Consider the following 24,815-nt stretch of genomic DNA (forward strand, 5'->3'; position numbering starts at 1 on the left):
ATCACTAATTTAAACAAAATTCAGTTTTCAAGTCATGAATTCAAGATTGAACAGGGAGAGGAAAATAATGTGGACTTATTTCATATTATTTTTCTGTTCCATCTTTGGATTTGAATCTGTTTCTCAAAATAAAACAAAGAAAGCATGGAAATCAAAATGATTCAGGAAATTAGACAGGAGAGGTGCTGCCATATCCATCTGGAATAAGTGGAATAAGGAAGAAAAATGAGGTGTTAGAATTATAAATGAAGGGAATGCAACTCCATTATCCTGAATGACTTACAAGTTAGACTGACTAGAAGGAGCTGCATTGAAAGGGAACATTATAGGAGATATTTTTGTTCCAGTGGTGATAACAGCAATGAGATGGTCTCCTGGTCTGTAATAGCTCCATAGTTTTTCTCCATCCTGGTGTTCCAGAGTCAGAGGACATTTAATTCTAAACTTCCCAGAGATTGGCTGGGGCAGCAGTAGCATCAGAAGCAGAAGTAGGAGGTTCATAATTCATGGGGCTGAATCAATTCCCTTCCTGTTTCTAAACAAGAACAAGAAGAGTTGAAGAATTAACAGCCCTGAAGAATTAAAAGAGACAAACCAGGCTTCACCTGGAAAGGAGAGAAAAGTACATTTAACAGCATAGCCCCTGCCTGTCCTAAAATTCACATAACACAGTGTGACCTAAAGCATTTATCCTTTTCTGATGCCCTCCACAGTGCTTCAGTCTGATGATTACATCAAAGGCAGTCTCTAGCGAAGTAGAAGGAGACATCTCAAAGAGCAGGATGGTGATAATTACAGTGAGAAACAACTTTTCCCCTGGGGACCCTGAACTTATTCCTGATATACAGCATGTTAGTGAAAAATTACAGATACAGTATACTTCTGAGGGCAGAGTTCCGTGGTAATTATGATCTGTCCTGTCAGGATATGTCTAAAAAATTACTTTTTTCTCAAGAAACTGCTAATTAAGGTCACCCAGAACCATGGAGTTTGGTGTCAGTCAAGGTTGAGGACACTGAATATTTTTGGATTATATCATTGTATAAACATGAAGAAAGATATAGGGCTAATAGATCTTTTTTCCCCTTGACACCAATTGTTGTGACCTAGGCCCAAGTAGTTATTACCAGACACAATCAATCCTAAACAAACATATTTTAAAGTAAATTGAGATGTATACCTTGCCATAGAAGGGAGAACTGCGGGATTGAGTTAGAGGGGGCAGCAAGCCACCTGATGGTGATACAGAGAGGATGGGAATATCCTTGGGGACATCTGGTCTTTTTTAAAAAAATCTATTCCCATTTTACAGATCTTATCTCAGTGCCTGACTACAAGAAGTTTTGTGATGCTGAATTCTGGCTGTTGTTTTGGATGATGCATAACAAGGCTGGTTTCACCCATGATATTTTCTGACATGTCTCAGGGAAGCCTGGTTGTGCCCAGAGAGGAGCAATCCCCATCTTGGTTGAATATGTGCCACCCCGGTTGTGGTTTGCCCCAAGTTAGACCCCAGGGGAAAAGAGAAAGGGTGACTGCTGTCATCCATGGCTTGTTATGGGCTCTTAGGAGGCTGCATCGAGATCTCTTTTTTGTCTCAGGGTGGTTGAAGTGAAATATGGCAGTGGATGACATGAATATCAGTCTGTTGCAAAGGAGAGTTTGCTTTTGCAGTCCTTTAAGTGCCCATTTGATTGGATCGTTTTGATGGAATTTTCTTTAACAAGTCCTTTTGAGATGCAAAGGAAAGGAGGTATAAGAATTCCATCCATTCAACCATTTTCCATTTAGAAATAAGGATATCTGAATTTCCTTGACTCCTTCACATAACCAAAGTGGGCATAACTCATATCTTCTACCAAATACAAGGAACTATTATAATTCTTCCCACATCATTATGCTCATGTCTCTACATTTATTCTAGCTAATATAAACAAATGTACATTTGTTCAATAGGTAATATTTGAATGTTTTTCTTCTCCATTTCAATTTGTCACAGGTTCTTTTACATAAAGCTTTCTCCTTTCTAGGACATCTCTTTTCTTCTATTAAATCAGGAAGACTCGGAAGAATCCCAGGTTCTCCCCCTACCTGCTTCTACTCCATCCTCGTTTTTGTCTTAGACTGGGCCCTGTTAGCTACTCCCACAATCTTATCCTCCTTCTTAAATCCTTTTCTCTGAATCCAACTTTCAGTAAATGGAAAATACCTTCCAAGATAAAAAGAAGTTGCACCTATTCCTTTCCCGGTGACTGTACTTTGGCTTTGACCACTGCAACCATCTCTGTCTGCCCAAATATTTTGTAAGAGGTATGATGTTGCCTTTTTTTAAATAAATGAGGCCATATTAGTGTTGGTCTATTGCCAGTATCTACTAAGCCTCTCACAGCGATTCCATTAACTTTTGCTGAAATCATATTTGTTTCGCACTACTTCAGTCATTCTCTTTTTTCCCCTGGTTTCTACAGTGTACAAATGGCCACTTTCCCCATTGTTGCATTTTTCCTGTCTCTTTCTTTTGATTATCCCCTAGGTTCAACTTGATACAACTTTTTTTCCATGGGATGGTTGCAGTATCAATTCTCGAGATAGGGGAGTTAGTGATTGAGCCCTTGTCATGGTCGGATCATTCCCTTCTTAGGCTTGACTTTCTAACCACCACACCCCACCACAGGGAGGTGGAACAGACCAGTTGGTTCCACCCCAGGCGCCTGATGGATCCTGATAGGTTCCAGATGGAGCTTGGGCCACTTCTTGAAGCTCTGACTCATGGCTCGGCTGAGGAGCTGGTGGCCGCCTGGGATAGGGCGCCTGGGATAGGGCGGCCGCTGAAGTTTGGACCGAGTCGTGCCTGTGTGGCCTCTGACCCATCACCGAGTCTACCTGGCTTCTTGGTTCTCCGAGGAGCTAGGGAGATGAAGCACCGAAAAAGATGCCTAGAGAGCACCTGGAGATCTAGTCGCTCCGAATCTGACCGAAGACTGGTAAGGTCTCATATTAAGACCTACCTAATGGCGATAAAAATGGCAAAATGTAACTATTTTTCTGCTCTTATCGCATTGGCAGATAACCGCCCGGCTGCCCTGTTTAGGGTGACCCGCTCCCTCCTCCATCTGGGAGCGCGGGAGGATCCGTTGCAGGGTTGTGCTGAGGATTTGGTCCAGTATCTGCACAATAAAATCACTCAGATTTGGGAAGGCTTGGTCTCTGACCGAGTATTACAGACGGGATGATGAGTGCCAGTCTTGAGACTGCCATTTGGGAGGAGTTCGACCCTGTTTCTCCCAAGGACGTGGACAGGATACTGGGGCGGCTGAACACGACCACATGTTTATTGGACCCACGTACCTCCTGGTTGGTGCTGGCCTCCCGGGAGGTTACGCGAGGCTGGCTCCAGGGGATTATCAACATTTCCTTGAGTGAGGGTGTCTTGCCATCCACCTTGAAAGAGGCGGTGGTGACGCCCCTCCTCAAGAAGCCTGCTCTGGATCTGGCTTTTTGGCTAACTACCGTCCGGTTTCCAACCTTCCCCTCTTGGCGAAGATTGTTGAGAGTGTGGTGGCGCGACAGCTTCCTGGGTACCTGGATGAAGCTGTCTATCTGGACCCGCTCCAGTCCGGCTTCAGGCCTGGACACAGCACGGAAACGGCATTGGTCGTGTTGGTGGATGATTTCTGGAGGGCTCGGGATAGGGGTTGCTCCTCTATCCTGGTCCTGTTAGATCTCTCAGTGGCTTTTGATACCATCGACCATGGTATCCTGCTGCGCCGGTTGGAGGGGTTGGGAGTGGGTGGCATCGTTTTGCGGTGGTTCTCCTCCTATCTCTCTGACCGGTCGCAGTCGGTGTTGGCAGGGGGACAGAGGTCGACCCCGAGGCGCCTTGTTTGTGGGATGCCGCAGGGGTTGGTCCTCTCGCTCCTTCTGTTCAACATTTATGTGAAGCTGCTGGGTGAGATCTTCCGTGGCTTTGGGGTGGAGTTCCATCAGTACACTGATGGTACTCAGCTGTACATCTCCACCCCAGGCCATCCCAATGATGCCCTTGAAGTGATGTCCCGGTGCCTGGAGGCCGTGTGGATCTGGATGGGGAGTAACAGGCTTCGACTCAACCCTTCCAAGACTGAGTGGCTGTGGCTTCTGGCATCCCGATATAGCCAGCTGGTGCCATCGCTGGCTATTGGGGGTGAGTTATTGGCCCCCATGAACAGGGCTCGCAACTTGGGCGTCCTCCTGGATGCACGGCTATCTTTAGAAGAGCATATTACGGTCATGGCCAGGGGGGCTTTTTATCAGGTTCGCATGATTCACCAGTTGTGTCCCTTTCTGGATCGGGACTCCTTACGCACAGTCACTCAGGCACTCATCACTTCCTGCCTGGACTACTGCAATGCTCTCTACATGGGGCTCCCCTTGAGGAGCACCCGGAGGCTCCAACTGGTGCAGAATGTGGCCACGCGGGGGATTACGGGGGCGATGGGGCACTCCCATGTTACACCTCTCCTGCGTGAGCTGCATTGGCTTCCAGTGGTCTTCTGGATGCGCTTCAAGGTGTTGGTCACCACCTTTCAAGCGCTCCATGGCATAGAACCTGGGTATTTGTGGGACTGCCTTCTGCCGCCGATAGCCTCCCTCCGTCCAGTATGCTCCCACAGAGAGGGACTCCTCAGGGTGCCGTCAGCCAGGCAATGTTGGCTGGCGACCCCCAGGGGGAGAGCCTTCTCTGTGGCAGCTCCTGCCCTCTGGAACGATTTGCCCCTGGAGATACGAAGGATATTGGATCTCCGGGTCTTTCGCTGTGCCCTAAAAACTTTTCTTTTCCATCAAGCAAGGCTGGCGTGAACCCCCCCCCTTTTTTTTAGCTTTTTAAATTGTCAATAAGTTTTAGTTTAAATGTTTTAAATTTTGGGCCAAAGTCATATAATTCTTTTAAAAATTTTAAATTTTGTATTGGTATGTGTTTTAGTTCTGGCTGTGCACCGCCCTGAGTCCACTTGGAGAAGGGCGGGATATAAATTGAATAAATAATAATAATAATAATAATAATAATAATAATAATAATAATAATAATAATTCTCAAGCTTCAGCCAATGATTCTTGGAGATTTGAAAATGCCTCCAAACTTCTCAGCCTTTGAAGGATTAAAAATACAATTCTTGAAAGAATAGTTAAATAACATGTCACTGCACTTCTCTGCACTCTTTCAAGAGACTCAACATCTTTTTTACATCGTGGCAACCAAAACTCGATGCAGTACTCCAAGGTCAGGCCACACTTAACAAGGGACGGGCACACTCCTCCCAACGTTGCTGCAGCCAGCTGTCACTGATCGGAATCGTTGTTCTGTTGCTAGGCAACTAACCTAAAGGAACCTCCCTTCTGCTCTCCTTCCTCCTTCCTCCATGAGAAGTCAACACTTCAAGAGCCAAAATAAACAGCAAAGGGGACCAAGGAAAACCTTGATTTGTCCCCTTCTGGATATCACAGGATTTAGTTAGAACACCATTAACCATAAATTCAGCCTTCTGACACTAAATTTCTTGAATAAAATTTTCAGCAAGGCTCATATCTTCCAGAACATTAAGCAAAAAAGGCCAATGCAAATGATCAAAGGCTTTCTCTGCATCTAAGAAGAACTATGCGGCTTGTATTTTGTTATGTTGTTGTAAAACTACTATGACAACCAACACAGTTCTCATATTGTCTTTTGTCATTTAAGTAAAAAGCCACATTGATCCTCATGAATAAACTCTTGGAAAATGTTTTTAGACTACCAGCTAAATTTAATCTGAACACTTTATCATTACCATTCATAAGTGAATGGTGATTATAAACATGCAATCAGCATCTCCCTGTAGACGACTCTCTACAACTCTGAGGAAGATGCATCCTGAGGGTCCCTCATGGCCCCTCCAGACCCTCCAGCCAAATTCTCCCCTGCAGCTACTGCTCCCACTTGCCCCAAAGGCTCCACTTGGGGAGAATCCAGGGGTGAAATGGTACCAGTTCGGGCCGGTTCACCCAAACCGGTAATAAAAAATGCTACTGGTTCACCAAACCAGTATTAAAAAATGTAAAAGAAAAGTTCCCACGATCAGCTGAGTGACGCACAATCGTTGGAACTTTTTTTTATTTTACTTTTTAAGCATTTTTTTACAACCAGTTCAGGCAAATAGATAGTAAAAAAATGCTTTAAAAAAGTGAAAAAAGGACACTCAGACGATCGCGTGAAACAGCTGTTATATTTCACATGACTGTAGTGTGGACAATGAGCTTACAAAAAATAGAGAGCAGAAATAGAAAACAATTCCTTTTTGAAAAAAAATGTGTAAGCATTCCTTTTGTTGAAGGAAAATGTCTCCCCAGCAACTGCAGACAGAGAACCGAAATCACTTGTTCAAGTTTCCAGTGATTTTTGGAAAATTAAGTCTGTATCAATCTACTTATTGGTGGTTCAAAATAAAAGAAAGAAAGATGGAATTTTCAACAATTGGTGGCAGAGATGGGATTGCCTCAGATTCCGGAGACCCCTAAGTGGCATCAGTGAAGAAGAAGAATGAATTGTCTGTTGGAGAGAATTTAGTTCAGGAAGATCTCAAACCCTCCAGGCACCGGCCTCAGAAATGACCTGATCTTTGATTAGGTAATTGGAGATGGAAAACCTTGAATCCTTTTCCCCTCATACTTGGTTTGGGCAGAAATAAAGGTAAAGGTACAACTTGCACATATTTGTTAGTCATTCCCAACTGTAGGGTGCAGTGCTCATCTCCATTTCAAACCCGAAGAGCCAGCACTGTCCGAAAACATCTCCATGGTCATGTGGCTGACATGACTAAATGCCAAAGATGCATGGAAGGCTGTTACCTTCCCACCAAGGGTGCTCCCTATTTTTCTACTTGCATTTTTTACGTGCTTTCGAACAGCTCGGTTGGCAGAAGCTTGAAATTTTTATTTCAAACTATACCAATAAAACTGGAGAAAAAATATTTTGAAGAGTTGAAGAAAATAATGTGGAAATCTGTGTGGCAAGGAAAGAGAGCAAGGATTAATATAAAAATGCTACAAGATGCAAGAATTAGAGGTGGGTTTGGCCTTCCGAATTGGGAATAGTATTATCAAGCGGCGGCGTTAACATGCATTAAAGAATGGATTTTATTAAGGAATACAAGATTATTATTATTATTTTTTTATTGAAAAAGTTTTTCAAATACAAATTTTCCCCCTTTCCCCCCCCCTCCTCCCTAACCCCCCCTCGCCCTCCCCTCCCCCTGTGGCTTCTTCAAAGTACAACCCAAATTCATAACAGATTATATAATACTTTACGATCCCCTTGCTCCATCCCCCATATGCTGACCCTTTCTTTCTAATAATATTATTATATCCCCCTTATACTATACATTTCGAAATAACATTCTACTATAACATTATATAATAACTCCTAATTTAGCATAGTAATATTATTATATCCCCCAATTTAACAATTTCTACTCATGATCTACTCTTTTACTCCTCCCCCATACATATATCTCTTAAATCAAATCTTTTTTCTATATTAATATGACATTTCAAAGCAACCTTCCACTATAAAACTATATAATAAATCCTAATTTAACATTTATTCAACTCATAGTCTGCCCATTTCCTCCACCCCCATAGATATATCTCTTAACTCTTTACATATATTCATATCTAAACATAATATCCCTTTTCTTCAACTAAACAATCAATAAACTAACCTATCTGCACCCACTTTCCTACGGAACTACCATACATAATAGTTCTTGATATCTTTATTCTTCTGCCCACACCACTAAGAAGTATTCCTTTATATAAATAAAATCCTCAAATAACTTTAAGCTTGTAATCCATATAATATATTCTGTACTGTCTTTCAGCTGGATTGTTAACTCCATCACCCATATTAGGGTAACATCACATTCTAATTCCAACAGTATGTTCGGTATCTTCAATTACCATCTGCCCCCGTCAACAATAGATGTCTTGATATGTAAAAAACAACCACCCGAGTGACTTTATATTTGTATTCCATATAGGGTCTATAGTAGTGTCTTTCATCTAAATTATTAATTCCAACCACCGTAATAGGATAACAACCAGATCTTCTGCGTGCCCCAATCCCATAACTCTCTTGCCTTGTAGCTCAACATAAACGTAATACATTTATCAAAGAATCCAAAATAGATAATTCCAATCCATTCAATTTAAGGCCCTTTTCACATCCCAAAATTAGAGCACTGCAGAGGTCTGTCACTGTCCTCAGGATAATATAAATCAATACTTTGCCTCAGCTATCTTTTCATATATTCAATCATCTCTTAGATAACTGGCATTGCACTCTTGTTTAGTTTAAAAGTTTTTGTTTTTGTAAGACCTGCTTCTTCTTTTCTTGACTTTTTGTGGGTTAGATCTCCATCCTGATTTCCTTTCTATAAATTGTGTATCAACTATTTGGTTTTCATGCTGATCTATAACTTGATCTTGTTGGTTTTGCTTTTGTGGCTTAAGTCTCCATTCTGGTTTCTTTTCTTTGAGTTGTATGTCAACTGATTGATTTCTATGCTGGTCTGTAACTTGATGAATCATCACATTAGAATCCAAAGCCGCCTCTCTTGTATTTATATATAGTCCAGCTGTAACCTCTGAAGGAGAATCCAGAAACTGCTCATCTACAAAGTCCTCTGTAACTTGTTGTTTTTCCATTACTTCCATCTCTTTCTGCTTATCCTGAATTTCTATCTCTTGTTGATTTTGCTTTTCTTTATTCCACTCATGTATTATACATGAAGATGTTGAACCCATTTTAAGAACCTTATAGTAAAATTCTTCCGCTTTTTCAACAGAATTTAGTTGGTATCTTTCTCCTTGATATCTCAATATTATGCCAACTGGGACATCCCACCTGAATGAGATGTTTTGTTTGTTTAGCTCAGTCACCAAAAATCTGAATTTCTTTCTATCTTTTAATATCTTGGGCGGCAACTCTTTATATATCCAGATCTTTCTTCCATACAATTGTAGAGTGGAATTAAAAGATTTTTGCACAATATCATTTCTTATTTCTTTATCTGTAAAATAAATCACCACATCTCTAGGCAATTGCCTTTGCTTTGCAATCCAAGAATTTACTCTATAGGCCTTGTCGATCTTACAAGATACCTCCTCTGGATGAATCTTTAAAATCCCAGCCAGAACTTCAGCAGATATTTTTCTTAAATTATCTCTATTATTTTCCTGTAACCCTCTCATTCTAACCGCAAATTCTGTGAGCCTGTATTGCATCATTGTAACTTCTTTTTCAATCCCTTGTTTTATATTTTCTGCATTGTAAGTCTCATGATCAGCTTCCTTTTTAGACTTTACTTCAGAGCTATTGTCTTGAATATTTATCAAATCATTTTCCATTCTTTGTATTTTATTGTTCAAATTATAAATCTTATCATCAACTTCCTCCATTTTAGACTCTAATAACTTGATATTTGTATCCATCTTTATAACTATTTCTGAAAAAGCATTAGTCACTGTTACAATCTTTCTTTGTAAGTTATCATACTTTAATTGTATGAATTCTTTAATTTCCTGCTTAAATTTTTCAAAATTCTGGTTCACAATCTCGTCATGTCTTGCCATTTCCTTCAAAACAAATTCTTTTAAATTAAAACCATTCTTCTGAGTCTGTAAACTTGAAACTTGTTCACATAATTGTAAATGGGGGAAACCCCCCCCCCGCTGCTTGTTTGTCTGGCTTTGTTAATTTTGACGCCATCCTGCCACACAGACAAACTCTTTTTGAAGAAAGAGGACTTCTCTCCAACAAGATCAATATCAGATCTCCAAGAAAAAAAAGAAACTTAGAATAGAATTTTTTTCTTTTCTCTATTCTAGCCAGCAGTGTTTGGTCCGCTACTTTGTAACTTGTTACGGAAGGACTTTCACTTTCGGCTACTTCTCAAGCCTCAGCGGTCGCCATTTTAAGCTTTAAGGAATACAAGATTATTGACATTGACAGGCTCAGACTTAACCCAGACAAGACCGAATGGCTGTGCGTATTGCCTCCTAAAGACTATGTTGACTTTCCATCCTTGGTTCTGGGGGGGGGGAGAACTTGTCCCCCTCAGAACGGGCTCGCAATTTGGGTGTCCTCCTAGACTCATAGCTAAGATTAGAGCAATATCTGAAAGCTCAGGCTAGGGGGACCTTTGCACAGGTTCGCCTGGTGCACCAATTGAGACCCTGCTTGGATCGGGAGGCTCTCCTCATGGTCACTCATGCCCTTGTCACCTCACAGTTAGATTATTGCAAAACGCTCTACATGGAGCGACCCTTGAAAAGTGTTCGGAGACTACAGTTAGTCCAGAACGCAGCTGCGCAAGCTGTCGTGGGTGCACCTAGGTAAACCCACATTACACCAATTCTCCGCAAGCTGCACTGGCTCCCTATTGTTCTCTGGTCACAATTCAAGGTGTTGGTTATTACCTTTAAAGCCCTAAATGGCTCAGGGCCAGGTTATCTTCGAGACCGCCTTCTACCGCATAGCTCCCAGCGACCGGTAAGATCCCACAGAGTTGGTCTCCTCTGGGTCCCATCAGCTAAACAATGCCGGCGGGCAGACCAGCAGGGGAGGGCCTTTTCTGTGGCTGCCCCAGCTCTCTGAAACCAGTTACCTCCTGAGGTCCGGACCATCCCCACCCTATTGGCCTTCTGAAAAGCAGTGAAGACCTGGCTTTTCCGGCAGACATGGGGCCGTTGATCTCGCTCTTGCGATCTGGCGAGATCCGGCCATGAATGGTATGAATGAGTTTTAATGTTTTAACATTTTAATTTTAAAATGTTTTTTATTAGGATTTTAAATGTATTGTGAGCCGACCTGAGTCTTCGGAGAGGGGTGGCATATAAATTGAATTAAATTGAAAAAAATTGAAATGATTTACAATTGGGTTGGCATGCCTTTTTATGGTACGGGAAACAAAGAATACATGGATATTTCCAAAGACATTATCTAAAAAATGGTTTGTTATCAGTGTGGGAGAGAATGAAAGAAAAACATTATTTGAATATTCCAATGTGGCTTTCTACAATAGAAGCAATGACATACCCACATATTGTGAACATGGGGAATATTGTGAGATATAAAGACATTCTGACAGATCGGAGAGAGCTGAAACAAAAACAACAACTAGAGAGTCAAGGGATCGAGATAGATTGGTATACAAGATTGCAATTACAATCAAGATATGAAGCAGATCGTAGACAATATGGCTTTAACTCGGGGAAATCCGAACTGGATGAAATATTGACAGGAACAGATGAGAAAATGATTAAGAAAGTATATAATTATTTATTGTGTATTAGTTAGAAGACGAAGAAGTAAAAGAAACAATGATAGCATGGGCCAAGAATTTTGGATACACCATAGAATTGGATAAATAGCAACAACTTTGAGTAAGAAATGATAAATGAACAATGGCAACAGCCTATAAAGAAAACCTGTATAAGATGTTTTATAGATGGCATGTGCCACCAGAAAGATTAGCTAAGATTTTTAAAGATAAATCAGCTAAGTGTTGGAAATGTCACCACTTGCCGGGATCATACTATCATATGTGGTGATTGTGTAAAGAAGCAAAACAATATTGGCTGAAAATACAAACATGGTTAGAGGGAATGTTGCAGCAACATATAGAGTTAAAAGCAGAGATATTCTTATTGGGAATTTTACCAGAGAATTATAGTAAAGAAGATACATATTTGATTATTCATATAATAACAGCGGCTAGAATTGCATTTGCACAAAACTGGAAAGCAGATAAAATCCCGTTGGAAGGAGAGTCTTATTTCTGAGCTTGTTCATTCCTGGATGTATGACAATTTCAATTATTAATTGGTTTATTTTATTAATTGATGATTATGTTGGAATTTAATGTCATTAACATTATACTCTTCATATGTTTATTTCCTTCAGTATTAAATAGCCTTAATTGTCACATTGATTCAAAGGAAGAATACAGAACACCAATAACTGCAATGAAAAAATTAAATGTGATAAGCCTAAGAAACAATTTCACTGTCATTTCTCTACTTTTATCATGAGATGTTCCTTAGTGTTTAGATCTGGTCTCAGGATAATAATGTAGCACTTTGGGAAGAAGATGCAGCCCAGCAGTCCAGCACTGGAGGCCAAGATGGAGAAGACCTGAACAATCACCATGGACTTTCCTTTGGTGCTTAGGTAAGTGGGCAAGAAGGAGATCCAAACACTGCAGAAGACCAGCATGCTGAAGGTGATCAGCTTGGCTTCATTGAAGGCCCCAGGCAGATTCCTGGCCAGGAAAGCTACTGTGAAGCAAATGGCAGCTAGGAAACACATATAGCCAAGGACAACATAAAACATGGTGACAGAGCCTTCATTGCATTGCAGGATGATCACTCCAGGCTGGGAGTTTAAGTCAGAGTCAGGGAATGGGGGAGAAATTCCCAGCCATAAGGCACAGATGAAAATTTGGCCAGCAGAACCAGAAAGTATAATGGAATTGGCCAAGCTCTTCCCCAACCATCTTCTCACTTTGTTCCCTGGTTTTGAGGCTAAGAATGCCAGCACCACCGTGATCGTTTTGGCCAACACAGAAGACACAGCTATTGAGAAGACAATGCTGAACACCGTTTGTCGGAGAAGACAATTGGCTTTTCTTGGCTGTCCAATGAAGAAAAAGGAGGACAAGAAGCAAAGCATGAGGGAGACCAGGAGAATGTAGGAGAGGTCCCGGTTGTTGGCTTTGACAATGGGAGTTTCAAGGTATTTAATGAATATGATTAAAATGAATCCTGTGGTTAGGAACAAGAGTAGGGCAATGGACACCAGGACAATGCCCAGATGTTCTTCATAGGAGAGGAAGGTTATTCTTTTTGGGATACATTGGACTCTGCTCTTGGTTGGATATTGATCATCTGGGCACTTGGTGCACTTTTCAGTATCTGAGAAAACAGAAAATAATAGTTATTTTCTTTTCACCTTTCAAGAAAGATCTTCTTTGGATGTCAGATGATACTGACCAACCATGGCAGGTGCCAATATTGAAAAACCCAGTAGCGGCTGGTTGACAATACTAACTGTGACAGTGGGATCATCCCACTAACTTTATATCATGTTAGGATGGAATGCCCCCTCAGAAGGTTCTCTGGATCTCTGCTTGAAATACATAATCTCAATGGCTAAATGGTCCAGATATCCAGTGATAGGTTTAGCCACTCTAGTAACTGTTCATACATAATTTAATTTTATTCATAATTGTACCCATCATTCCTATTATGCATTTTTAAAATAACTTACTGCTCTGGTGTTTTATAGTTTGATGCACATTTTATATGCTGTTTCTGCTAACTTTATGTATTAATGCTGTATTCTGCTACACCGTATGAAATAAATACAATAGCTTAGTTGGTTCTCTTTTTTCCCTGATTTTTGTTTAGATTGGTTTCCTTTTAATACCAATAGTTAATAGTCCTTATTAGAACCACAGCTATATCCCTTTTTTTGTTGCTGTTGTATTTCATTATTTAATATCCAAGAAAATTGGAAAGATAAGACGAAGAGGGAAGATTCAGTGACAATCCAACAAAGGAAGCCATGATGGTGGCAATGCTGAATCTGGGAATGTTGAACTGCCCTATAAACCATATTTGTGTTTTACCTCTTAATTCGTAATATGGAAAATTTAAGCAGTAAAAATAAAAAAGGCAAATTTTACCCCTACTAATGGTAAATTTAATTTACATCCCTTCTTTCACACAAAACTGCTCCAGGTCTTTTATGGTGAGTCTTTTGTATATATTTCTCTTGTCCCTTGAACCCAAATCCTCTCCCTCCATGGTCCCCTGAATTACTTCTTCCTGCTTATGTGGTTCCATGACTTTGATAAAGATTGATTGATCGATCGATCGATTGATTTATGTACAATATTCAAGATTAGTCACAGTAGCAGTCCAACCAAGGAAAACAAGGAAACAATGGTTATGCTAAATCTGGGAATGCTAAACTGGGCTATAAACAATATTTGGGTTTTACCTCTTAATCCATAATATGGAAAAATAAAGCACTAAAAATAAAAGAGGCAGATTTTACCCCTAATAATGGTAAATGTAATTTATGTCCTTTCTTCCACATAGTTTATGGAAAGTCTTCTGTGTGTATTTCCCTCGTCTCTCCATGGTTATCTGAATTAGATCTTTCTGCTTTTCTGGTTACATGACCTTAATAAAGATTGACTGATTAATTGATCGATTGATTTATATATCTTTTGGCCTGTAATACAAACTGGGTTTGGGTGAGCAAAAGTCATTGATCTGAAACCATTTCTCAATTTCAAAGAATGCAGATGTTCCTAAGAGCAGTAAAGATGGGAGGACAGCTCCAAACTGGCAAGCAAAGAGAAATGTCCTCTGATGCATATAATCTTGCAGAATCCACCATGTTCTTCTATCTCTTCCTACCTTGTCCCTCCAAATCTTTTTCTTATTCTTCCCTTAGGGAAGAAATAGGGCACCTTGAAAATTGAGAACCACAAAATTGTTAACCTTAGATGTCTCTTTTAAAATGCACATTGATCAAAATGCTCTGGATGAATCTAGTAGCCTTTTCTTTGGTGTCACTCACCTTCCTGAGTGGAGATGGTCCCTTCTGGACAAGGAACACAGTCATAGCAGCAAACTGGCTCTCCTTTTCGAGCTTGCTTGAAAAATCCAGGATGACAATTTTCCACACATTTGGACCGAGGCAAAGACTAAACAGGAAAACCAGGAATGCCAAACAAAATATGTTAGAACTAACCCTTAATGAAAAATGGAGATAGACATGAACATTAGTCAACTAGTTGCTGGACTTCACTTAGGTAAATACGAACGTTTTAAGTAACTCTCAATGTTGCAGGAGATACAACTACTGACAGATTCTTCATTTAATTTCTCCCTTTTGCTGCTAGAATATCTCTTTGCAATACAGGACATTTCTACTTAATAAATTCTGGACCTAAGCAATTGAGAAACGATTTAACCATGAAGTGACAATTAGTGTCACATACATATATACACACATACACAAATACATACACATACATACATACACATATATAAATACAACCACATGATTGTATTACCATGCACTACTCCTTTCTTCATTTACCCATGAATTTAAAGTGAGATGCTGAGTTCATATTAAAGCTTAGAATGAAATTTATTCTAAAAAGTTAATGATTTTTTATTTTATTTTACTAGATTTATTTAAATAGGATAAAACTGTGATGAAGAAACCTGTGACCGGTTGGAACTGGAAAGGTTTCTTCTGGACTACATGTATCATTGCAAGGCCATCCCCATTCAAAAGTGGTCCAGAACCACCTCCAATAAAGGAAAACTTCATTATAAATTTGGGCTGTCAACCTTAATGCATCTGTTCTTTGTTTATTTGTATGTTTATTTGCTAATTTTATATGGCCACCATGATGATGAACCAAGGCTAAAACTGACTGCCTAATTTCAAGACCTAGAGTAAGATGAAATGGAGATTAGTCATGAGAATAGAGCTGGTATTCAGCCGGTTCGGACTGGTTTGGGTGAACCGGTAATACCGATCTGCGGGTGGGTCCACCCACCCACCCAGGTGCAATCCTGTCCTATATCGCTGTGGTTTTGATATTGTACGAATGCGTGGATGTCGCACGTGAGTGAATTACCATGTTGTTTGATGTCTCACGCATGTGGAGCGCACACTCACATTTCCGGTGCTGGGTGAACTGATGGTGACAGAATGTGAAGCCCACTTCTACATGAGAACATGACCCTCAAAAATCAGGCATTTTTTGCTGTATCACATGTGACATGAATATGAACCCTCTGACAGGGTCAAGCAACGTTTTCAGAAAAAGGTTTTTTTCTGTTGAACAACCACCATTAGGAGACACCAATTAGCATGAAAAGACTGAGCTACATTTATTATTGGTTAAATATGGAGTCTCCTTTTTCCCAGAGAGACTTAAGGTAGCTGACAATCAAGATAAACAATTGCATTCAAGGATGTTTCATATGAAGTGATAAACTAAAGGCCAAATAACTGCCCCCCCCCAATTGTCCCTCATTTCTTCCAAAGTTTTTTATTAATCATTCAAAATTAAAAACATCAGACATAGATATGACATCACTGGTTCTAAATATCTTCCAACACTTTAAACTAATACAAATTATATTAATGTTAATATTATAATTCTTTAACCTTATACGTTATTTATACATAACATCATACTAATAATCTATATCATATTTCTATATAATTATACATACTTGTCTATTATTCTATACCTGTACCTATCTATGCAATTTACATACATATTTATCTGTCATATCGTATATATTTCTCATCTAACACTACAGCTTTGTCTCGGCTATCTTCCTTTTATCTAGACTTTCCTATTTTTTTTTCCAGATTATATAGTACTGTGTTTCACATTTATCCTTGAGCTCCAAGGCAAGTCTATTCATTTCTGTGCAGTGAAGAATTTTTAATATTATTTCCTCTTCAGTTGGGGTATCTTTCTCTTTCCACTTCTGAGCAAAGGCTATCCGTGCAGCTGTGAGTATATGCAGTAATAGATAATTTATATCTTTCTTATATTTACCTTCTGTCATTCCCAAAAGGAAAAATTCCAGTTTAACTTCTATTTTATTAATAAAATTTCTTCAAGCCAATTCTTTATTAAATTCCAATATTTTTTGCCTTTGGGCATTCCCACCACATATGGTAGAAATCTCCCACATATGGTAGAAATTGGGTCAATCCTTGTTTCAGTGCTTCAGTTTTCTGGGTCAGGGAACACCAGAACAGTCATTATGATTTCTTGTGAATGGAAAGCCTTGGACCTTCTCCCTAGGAGCAGAAGGCCTATTCTTCTATTCCCAAGGCATAAAAGACAAGTATGGAAAATTCTGACCAGTATGATCTATTTAAGAATATAAACTTGCCCAGCCATGACAAGCTAAACCTGAATGCCAAAGCATATTTCCCAATGGTGTCAACAGGAAACATGTCCAGTCTTGATTAGAGTTATCCTTGCCTCTTTCACTTCACTGGGAACCTGGGCTAATCTTAGGCAAGGAAACAAGACAGGTTGATGCTATCAGCACCTAAATCCCCAATAGATACACATAATCTGTATATCTGTTTTATACAGATACAGATCTGTTTTATATAGATACAGGAGTTCATTGGTGGCGTGATTCATAGGTCAATTCTTTTACAGCCCAATTTCACATCTATGTTATATGCACCTTTAATTTGCTGTATGGCCAATTTAAAACTGATACTTCCAGATAAATAAATGTTAGCTGATTAATTCATTGGTGGCAATAGAATCTGTCAGCTCTTTATACATCTTAATTAATGAAGACTGGGAATTAAAAATGGTTTTGTTTTGTATTTCTAGCTGATAGTTTTGGAACACTGTTGTTCCAAAATAGGGAGACAAAATAGCCATACGTCCAGCCGGTTGACATCACAGCAGGAACGGACTGGAAAATAGCAGGCTCTGATGAGCCACGCAAAATCCAGCCGGACAAACTGCTGGCGGGAGGCTTTCAAGCCATAGCCATCTTGTAGGGATGGTGAAGAAAGGAGAGGTGTTTCGTGGACCGCGAGGAATTGGCAATTTCCTTGCTGGAACAGGAACAGCTCTCCCGAAGCGGCAGCGGGGGCAGCGGCCATCTTATGGTGGCCGCTTTGAAACTGGGACAACCGGACTGAAGTATTGAGCAGGAGTGGCATTTGGATGGAGAGCCAGAATTGGGTGAGATAACTGCCAATTTAAGCTAAGAAAAATGGGAATTGAAGTCTTAAAAGAATCCCTGAATTTGGATTAGTGGCTATCTGGCACTTGGGAAGAAAAAACACAAACGCAGAAAAAAGAGAAAGCATGGACTATAACATAAAGAATCTAAGAGAAAGTCTTGGATTTGGAAAATTGGGAAAAAGCAAAATGTTTTTAAAAGGGAATAAACGATGTTCAGAAGAAAGATAACAAATTATAAGAGGTTTTGAAAAATTACTGAATATTTTGATAAACAATTGGATTTAAAAGACTATTTTGCAACGTGTAGAAACTGAGAGTGCCATCTGCTGGAGAAAAGAAAAAGTACTGTGATACTGTATTCAAATAGACAAAACAGGAAGCAGCTGTTTGAAGAACAAAGGACTATTTTAAGAAGAAAAGGAGAAAAGGAGATATCAGAAAATTACATAGACTTTAAATTTTGGCTAAGTGAGAACGTTTAAGGAGTGACTGTGTTTTACATCTGGGTGGCTGTTTATTTCCCTTCTCTTCTGGAAGACAGCTTCATAATGGGATTTGACTGTTGCTGAATTTGAATAATAATGAATAATTGAGAATAACATTTTAATTTTAAAGAATAAAAGGAATAATCAAAGTGTCAACTTACAAAGCTTTCAAGTTGCCATGAGCAGGAGGGAGGGAGAACTGATAGAGCTGATTGATTTCCCTAACTGAAGATACATTCCATACATGCTTCCGTACCGCAATCAGAAGGAGGGTGTTGAATTTCACAGCCAGCCAAAGTGGTTAATTGGAGAATGTGATTCATGACATGGCCAGGGAGGAGGGGAGAGACAGGGTCATAGGGGAATGTCAATCTACATGGGATTAGTTCTAACTGCATCCGAATATTGCCGAAATGGTGCTCCTAATAAATGACTGTATTTCTTTTGAAGTTTGGCTCATGGCTCATGAATTAATTAGGGCATCTTTTGGAAACTTCACACCAAGAAGGAAAGAAGCAAAGAAGCGGAGATACAAGAAAACTATATAGTCCTTAAATACTGGTTAAGTTCATAGAGAAATAATTGGGGAGGTATTAAATTGTTACAAAATGGAGTTGCAGATGTATGAAGAGTTACTTTTGATGCTTAAAAGCATGCGTGAATCTTTAATAGGCAAAAAAGAAATGGAAAATTCATTTAAAAATACAGAAAAAGAAAAGGAAGAGGAGTTGGAAGAGGAAAATTTAAATGAGAAGCAAGAAATTAATAATGTTGAAGAGCAAATATTAAAAAATAGAAATCAGAAAGGGGAAAAATCCCCCCTAAAACAGAAACAGACAAAAGGGAAAAGGGGGAATATCTGGAAGAGACAAGGGAAAACTTTAGTAAGGGAAGTTCAAACAACACAACAACAACAACAACAACAACAACAACAACAACAAAGATAACAGGATCCAGAAGAAGAAATGTAACATATATAAAAGAAAAAAAGATAGAACTGAGAAATTAGAGCGAGATAAAGGGTCGTGCAAAAAACTATTAGAAAGGGGGATGTTAAAAAGGTTTTGAGATGATGGGTAAAGATGAGATGATGAAGTAAACATTAGGAAATATACACAAAATGGATTAATAAATGGGAATGGGAAAGTAGACAATATAATAATAATGGTGTTTTTTAAAGCTTTTTAAATTAGAATGAAATTTTAATTGTTATAGTAGTGGCAAGAGAGAAGAAGTATAGGATACACTGTGATGTTAGCTAGATGAAAGGATTAATGACTTGATAAAGCAATATGTGAGAATAACATGGCAGAAGTTGAAAAAATAAGATAGGGTGGAAAATGATTATAAGTGATTATATGACAAAGATGAATGAAGCCCAGCTGCTGTGTCCTAGAGGTGGAGCTCTTGCCTCACAATCAGGAGGTTGTGAGTTTGATCCTAGGTAGGGGCAGATGGAGGGTATCTTGCTTGGGCAGGGGGTTGGATCCCTTCCAATTCTGTTAATCTGAATAGAATTTGTTTACATTAAGTCCTAATAGATAGAAAGGGGAAAATAAGTAATTTGACAATACTATTAATTTTGATAACAATGTAATTAAAATGAATATATAAAATGCTAATTGTATAGAAAATAATAATGTTCAAAACATGAAAGTGTTTCTTTTTGCAAAGAAGAAAAAATAGAATATGTTGGTGATAAACCACAGCAGATGGAAAGGGGAAAATAGGTAAATTATTATTATTATTATTATTATTATTATTATTATTATTATTATTATTATTATTATTATTATTCATATTTCTATGCCGCCCACTCTCCGAGGACTCTCGGCGGCTTGCACCAAAGACAGTATACTAAATAGCATATTGCCCCCAACAATGACTGTATTATTGTTAATGAACGAGAAAAAGGAATTAGAGAGACTCTTCTGGAAATGAAGAAAGATGACAAACAACTGGAGCAATTGTCATTGATAAGAAATATAAGGCACAAAGTGATGTTATTCGAATATAAAATTGAAAATGATAAAAAATAATAGGGGGGAGGAATTAATATGGCAGAAGTTGAAATAATAAGATATGGAGAAAAATGATAAATTTGGGATAAAGGATTACACAAAAGAGATAAATATTGGAAACAATAGGAAGATTAAGAAGTATTATAAGGATGATTTTGATTATGTATAAAATGTGAACTCTGTTCATAAAATATGTATGGTGAAAGAATTTTTTTTTAATAAAACTTTTTTTTTTTAATAGCCATACGTCTTAAAGAATTATCACCTAGCAACCCGAATAGGACACAGCTGAATCAATTTGAAACACTGTTCTATATTACAGCATCCGAAAGATACCTTGCCAATTGTACTGAAGCGTCCCAAGCCTTTTAAGAAAATTATAAGGGTTCTATTCCCCACATTCAATTCTCCCTGTATTGGTGCATAGGCTTAGCCACTTGAAAAGTCTCTCAAGGCTTTGGAAAACAGAGAAAAGACACCAATGTTTCACCCACCTTATTGAGTAACATTAGCTGTGAAAGAGCATCTGGATTGATAGTAAATCTCTGTCTTTCAAAACTCCCCACTTGCTTTCTAACGGGATCCTCCCTGGACAGAACTGTAAAGCTTACGATGTTCAAATCTCCTCTCACATCACCATTTTGATCCAAGTACAGTTTCAAATTGGAAAGATTGCAAAACTCGTTCTTCTTCAGAAATGGATGGAACTAGAAGAGAAATATCCAGGAATGTTAAAAGCAGAAACCTTGGTTTTTCTATCACACGTTGTTGTTGTTGTTTTCAGATTTGAGTCTTTCTGCTACAGTTGTCTCACTTGAGTTGGGACAACGAGTGTTATCACTGTCCTCAAAAGGGGAAAAGAAAGGTTCAGCAAAATTTGTCTATCATATAAATATTGATAAAATAAATAATTGATGAAATTGGTAGGGTATAGGGAGCATTCTAGACTGGATCATAAATAAATTGAACAAACAAATGAAAAGATAATTCATAAAGCCCTTGAAAACAAGGGGAGATTCTGGCTGAATGAAAACCATCCTAAAAGGAGGAACAATTTTACAGCTGATCCCGTGAACCAGAGAAGTTTCCCCTTCACTGATTGTTTTAATGCAAAACAGCTATCACTTAGAGAAGAATTAACTGGGATTCCTGCAGACAGAAAGGGTTATGCTGTATCAGTGATGGTGAACCTTTTTGGCACCAAGTGCCCAAATCAGAGCACGCGCCACAGCTCTAGAAACCTGAAGACCAGCTGGCCAGCATACACAAGCGGCGGCCACCTGGTTTTTGGGTTTCCACCAAGCACATGTGCACTGGCCAGCTGGTATTGTGGTTCCTGGCATGCACGAAGACTAGCTATGTGCCAGAAACCCGAAGAGCAACTGCCAACAGTGTGCATGCCCGCAGAGAGGACTCTGCGTGCCACCTCTGAAACGCGTGCCATAGGTTCGCATTAACAGCGCTAGGGTCTCCTTCAAATGTATGAACACACAATTCTAAAATGCTAATCACAAATTCATAAAGATAGGAATTTACTTAAAATGCATACATATTTTATAAAATTAACTGTTTAATATCAAAATATAAATGTCATGGTACCCGCTCTTTGGAAAATTATCCACAAGTGATTAGATGGACCAAACTTGTTGGCCTTTTGAAGCACAAAAAGGTTGAGATAGTTTCCTTTTCCCCTTTGTATTCCTTATCCAAAGAAAGTAACTTTGATGGATCTTTGTCGGGACCCCATACCTGCCATGGCTGCAGCCTTTGAGTCCCCAGCCTCTCTTCTCCCTCTCTTCTTCTCCTCTTGGATATGGAGGAATACGCAGCATTCAAGGCATGGGCCAGAGTATTCATCAAAGCGTAAGCATGGTAGTTACGTAGGTACAAGAGCCAATTTCTTTCCACTTTGGTCTTCAGTGGAGATTTCTGAGTGCATCTTCTCCGGCCTTTGACAGAAATGATGTCTTCTGAAAAAGAACAGAGAAAAGATTGATCTCCGAACTGTGGTTGCACAAAGAGATCTGGTTCAAAGGAACTGTCCTTTGGCCTTTTTTTCCACTGGAAAATGTAGATCCAAACACTATGGATATATTTCAGAAATATGTGTCTTTTTATTTGCCTTTCCCCAAGGACTGCAATAATCCAGACTTTCCCTTCAATGGGTTCTGGCAAACTTTTAAGTATTGAATGGAAAAGATGAATTCTGTCCCAAACAGCAAAATGTTCTACGATGTGAACAAAGACATTGACTTGTCTCCACTTGGAAATGGCAACCCTGAGGGGTCCTGTATGTCCAGCGGGTGAAATTTGTTCTGATATAACAGCACAAATTCCATTCCTGACCAGCATAGGACTCAATGTCCTCATGGAACTCTCTCCCTTCTCTGTGTCTGAAGCAAAGAGACCAATCAAGGTCCATCTGAAATGGAGGAGCAGTTGGACAATTCCTGGGTAGTGGAACCCTTCTTTGGGGAGCATCCGGTAAAAAAATGAGAATTGACTTTTATCACTTAGAGCCGCTGAAACAATGTTATAAGTGATCTGAAAAAGCAATGAACAATGTCGTCATTCTTTCAATAAATCCAACTTTTTCCTCATCAAGGTATTAGAATATTGTATTCCTGATTAGCTAATATTACCGACAGAATATTAGCAAGACCAGATAAAAAATAAAATAAAAGAAAGAAAGTAATAAACAAAAATCAGAATAAAGAATGCAAATGATATTTCTTGATTACTCCCTTTTTTTCTGAAATCAGACCCACATTTGCAAATTCCACTGAATTGTTTTGTTCAAATAAAGAGCCATATTTTATGTCAGATTTTTAAATTCTGTCCACAAAGGTTATATGTTGTTTTAATATAAGGATTTTGACCTTCTCCTTATTTTCACAGGTGTGCAGTAGAAGCCCCCAAAGCAATGGGGATGGTGTCATTAGATGATAGGGCTGCTTTTCTGTTTTCCCCTCCCCAGTATGAATCCCATCCATCACTAGACAATATACCTACACTGGCCACAGAGGAAAGCAACTCTTGAATGCCCTAGAATTGATATGATTGAATGCATTGCTTACCCATCCTACCAATTCACTCTTTTTACTAGATAGAAAGGCACACACACAAACCTGTGGGACTTTGTAGGTGTCTGCTAATGTTGACATCTGGATGGAGATGTCCCTGACAGCTGCATCAACAAGAGCCAAAAGGTGGTCCTTCCTTCCACAGCTGTAGTTGGGAACATTGGCTTCTCCAGTGGAGAGCATGTCCAGCAAGGCATCTGAAGTGCCAATTGTGTTCCTATAGTTGTCATGGATGTCATAGCCAAGTGTGAGATTTTGCAGGAGCTGGGAATTCTTATTGACCACTTGAATAGCGAAAATAAAGCGTAGGATTATAGACCGATCAGAAGATATGCTACTGTAAAAGAATGTTCATTTTCATCATCACCATTACCATCATCATGAATAGCAAAATATATTTTATATTTTTGATATATTTTTGCTTGTCTAATCAAAATAAAGCATAGCATTTTTCAATGAGCATTAGATAAACTCTTCTAAAAATGAACAAACTGCTGTAAATATGATCATGTCATTATCATCAACAGAACCAACAATATACTTGTTTTCAATATAAACTACTTTGTCTTTTGAAGCCTACAGAGTCTTAAGCCATTACTGACTCCAAACCCAGAGACAAATGATACTCACCCAACTCCATTCAATTTTAATGAATGTTGGGAAGATGGAATTGATACAGTCCTCCACATGGGATAAGAATCGGAAATACACTATTCTTTGGGGCAGTACTAATTTTCATCTGCCCAATAATCAGGATTCAAAATAATTGAATAATTACAGTAGAACTGCCATAAAAGGAAGAGGATGTTTCAAAACTCATCCAGAAACCAATTCTAAAACTAAGTTATCCTGTATTTCTATAAGGATCTGGAAGTAAATATCAATGAGTAGTTGTATTTGAAATAAGCTGGGAAGGGGAAAACTACAAGAATCACTAATTTAAATAAAAATCAGTATTCAAGTCATGAATTCAAGATTGAACAGGCAGAGGAAAATAATGTGGACTTGTTTCATATTATTGTTCTGTTCCATCTTTGGATTTGAATCTGTTCCTCAAAATAAGACAAAGAAAGCATGGAAATCTAAATGATTTAGGAAATTAGACAGGAGAGATGCTGCCATATCTATCTGGAATAAGTGGAATAAGGAGAAAAAAGAATGAGGTGTTAGAATTATAAATGGAGGGAATGCAACTCCATTATCCTGAATGACTTACGAATTAGACTGACTAGAAGGAGCTGCATTGAAAGGGATCATTAGAGGAGATATTTTTGTTCCAGTGGTGGTAACAGCAATGAGATGGTCTCCTGGTCTGTAATAGCTCCATGGTTTTTCTCCATCCTGGTGTTCCAGAGTCAGTGGACATTTCATTCTAAGCTT

General features: G+C 39.0%; 1 protein-coding gene across 1 annotated transcript; it reads right to left on the reverse strand.

Moving 5' to 3' along the window:
• Positions 1-652: 652 nt before the first annotated feature.
• LOC132709246 (G protein-coupled receptor family C group 6 member A-like) lies at positions 653-22,722 on the reverse strand. Its single transcript, XM_087885308.1, has 4 exons — positions 22,102-22,722; positions 20,847-21,059; positions 14,666-14,792; positions 653-837 (listed from the first exon to the last, which is right to left on the reverse strand). Exons 1-4 carry the CDS (start codon positions 22,720-22,722, stop codon positions 653-655), a joined length of 1,146 nt encoding a protein of 381 aa, XP_087741434.1.
• Between the last annotated feature and the right edge of the window lie 2,093 nt (positions 22,723-24,815).

The sequence above is a fragment of the Pantherophis guttatus genome, chromosome 2, assembly GCF_059756535.1.
Source record: "Pantherophis guttatus breed Tessera chromosome 2, ASM5975653v1, whole genome shotgun sequence".
In the NCBI taxonomy this organism is placed as follows: domain Eukaryota; kingdom Metazoa; phylum Chordata; class Lepidosauria; order Squamata; family Colubridae; genus Pantherophis; species Pantherophis guttatus.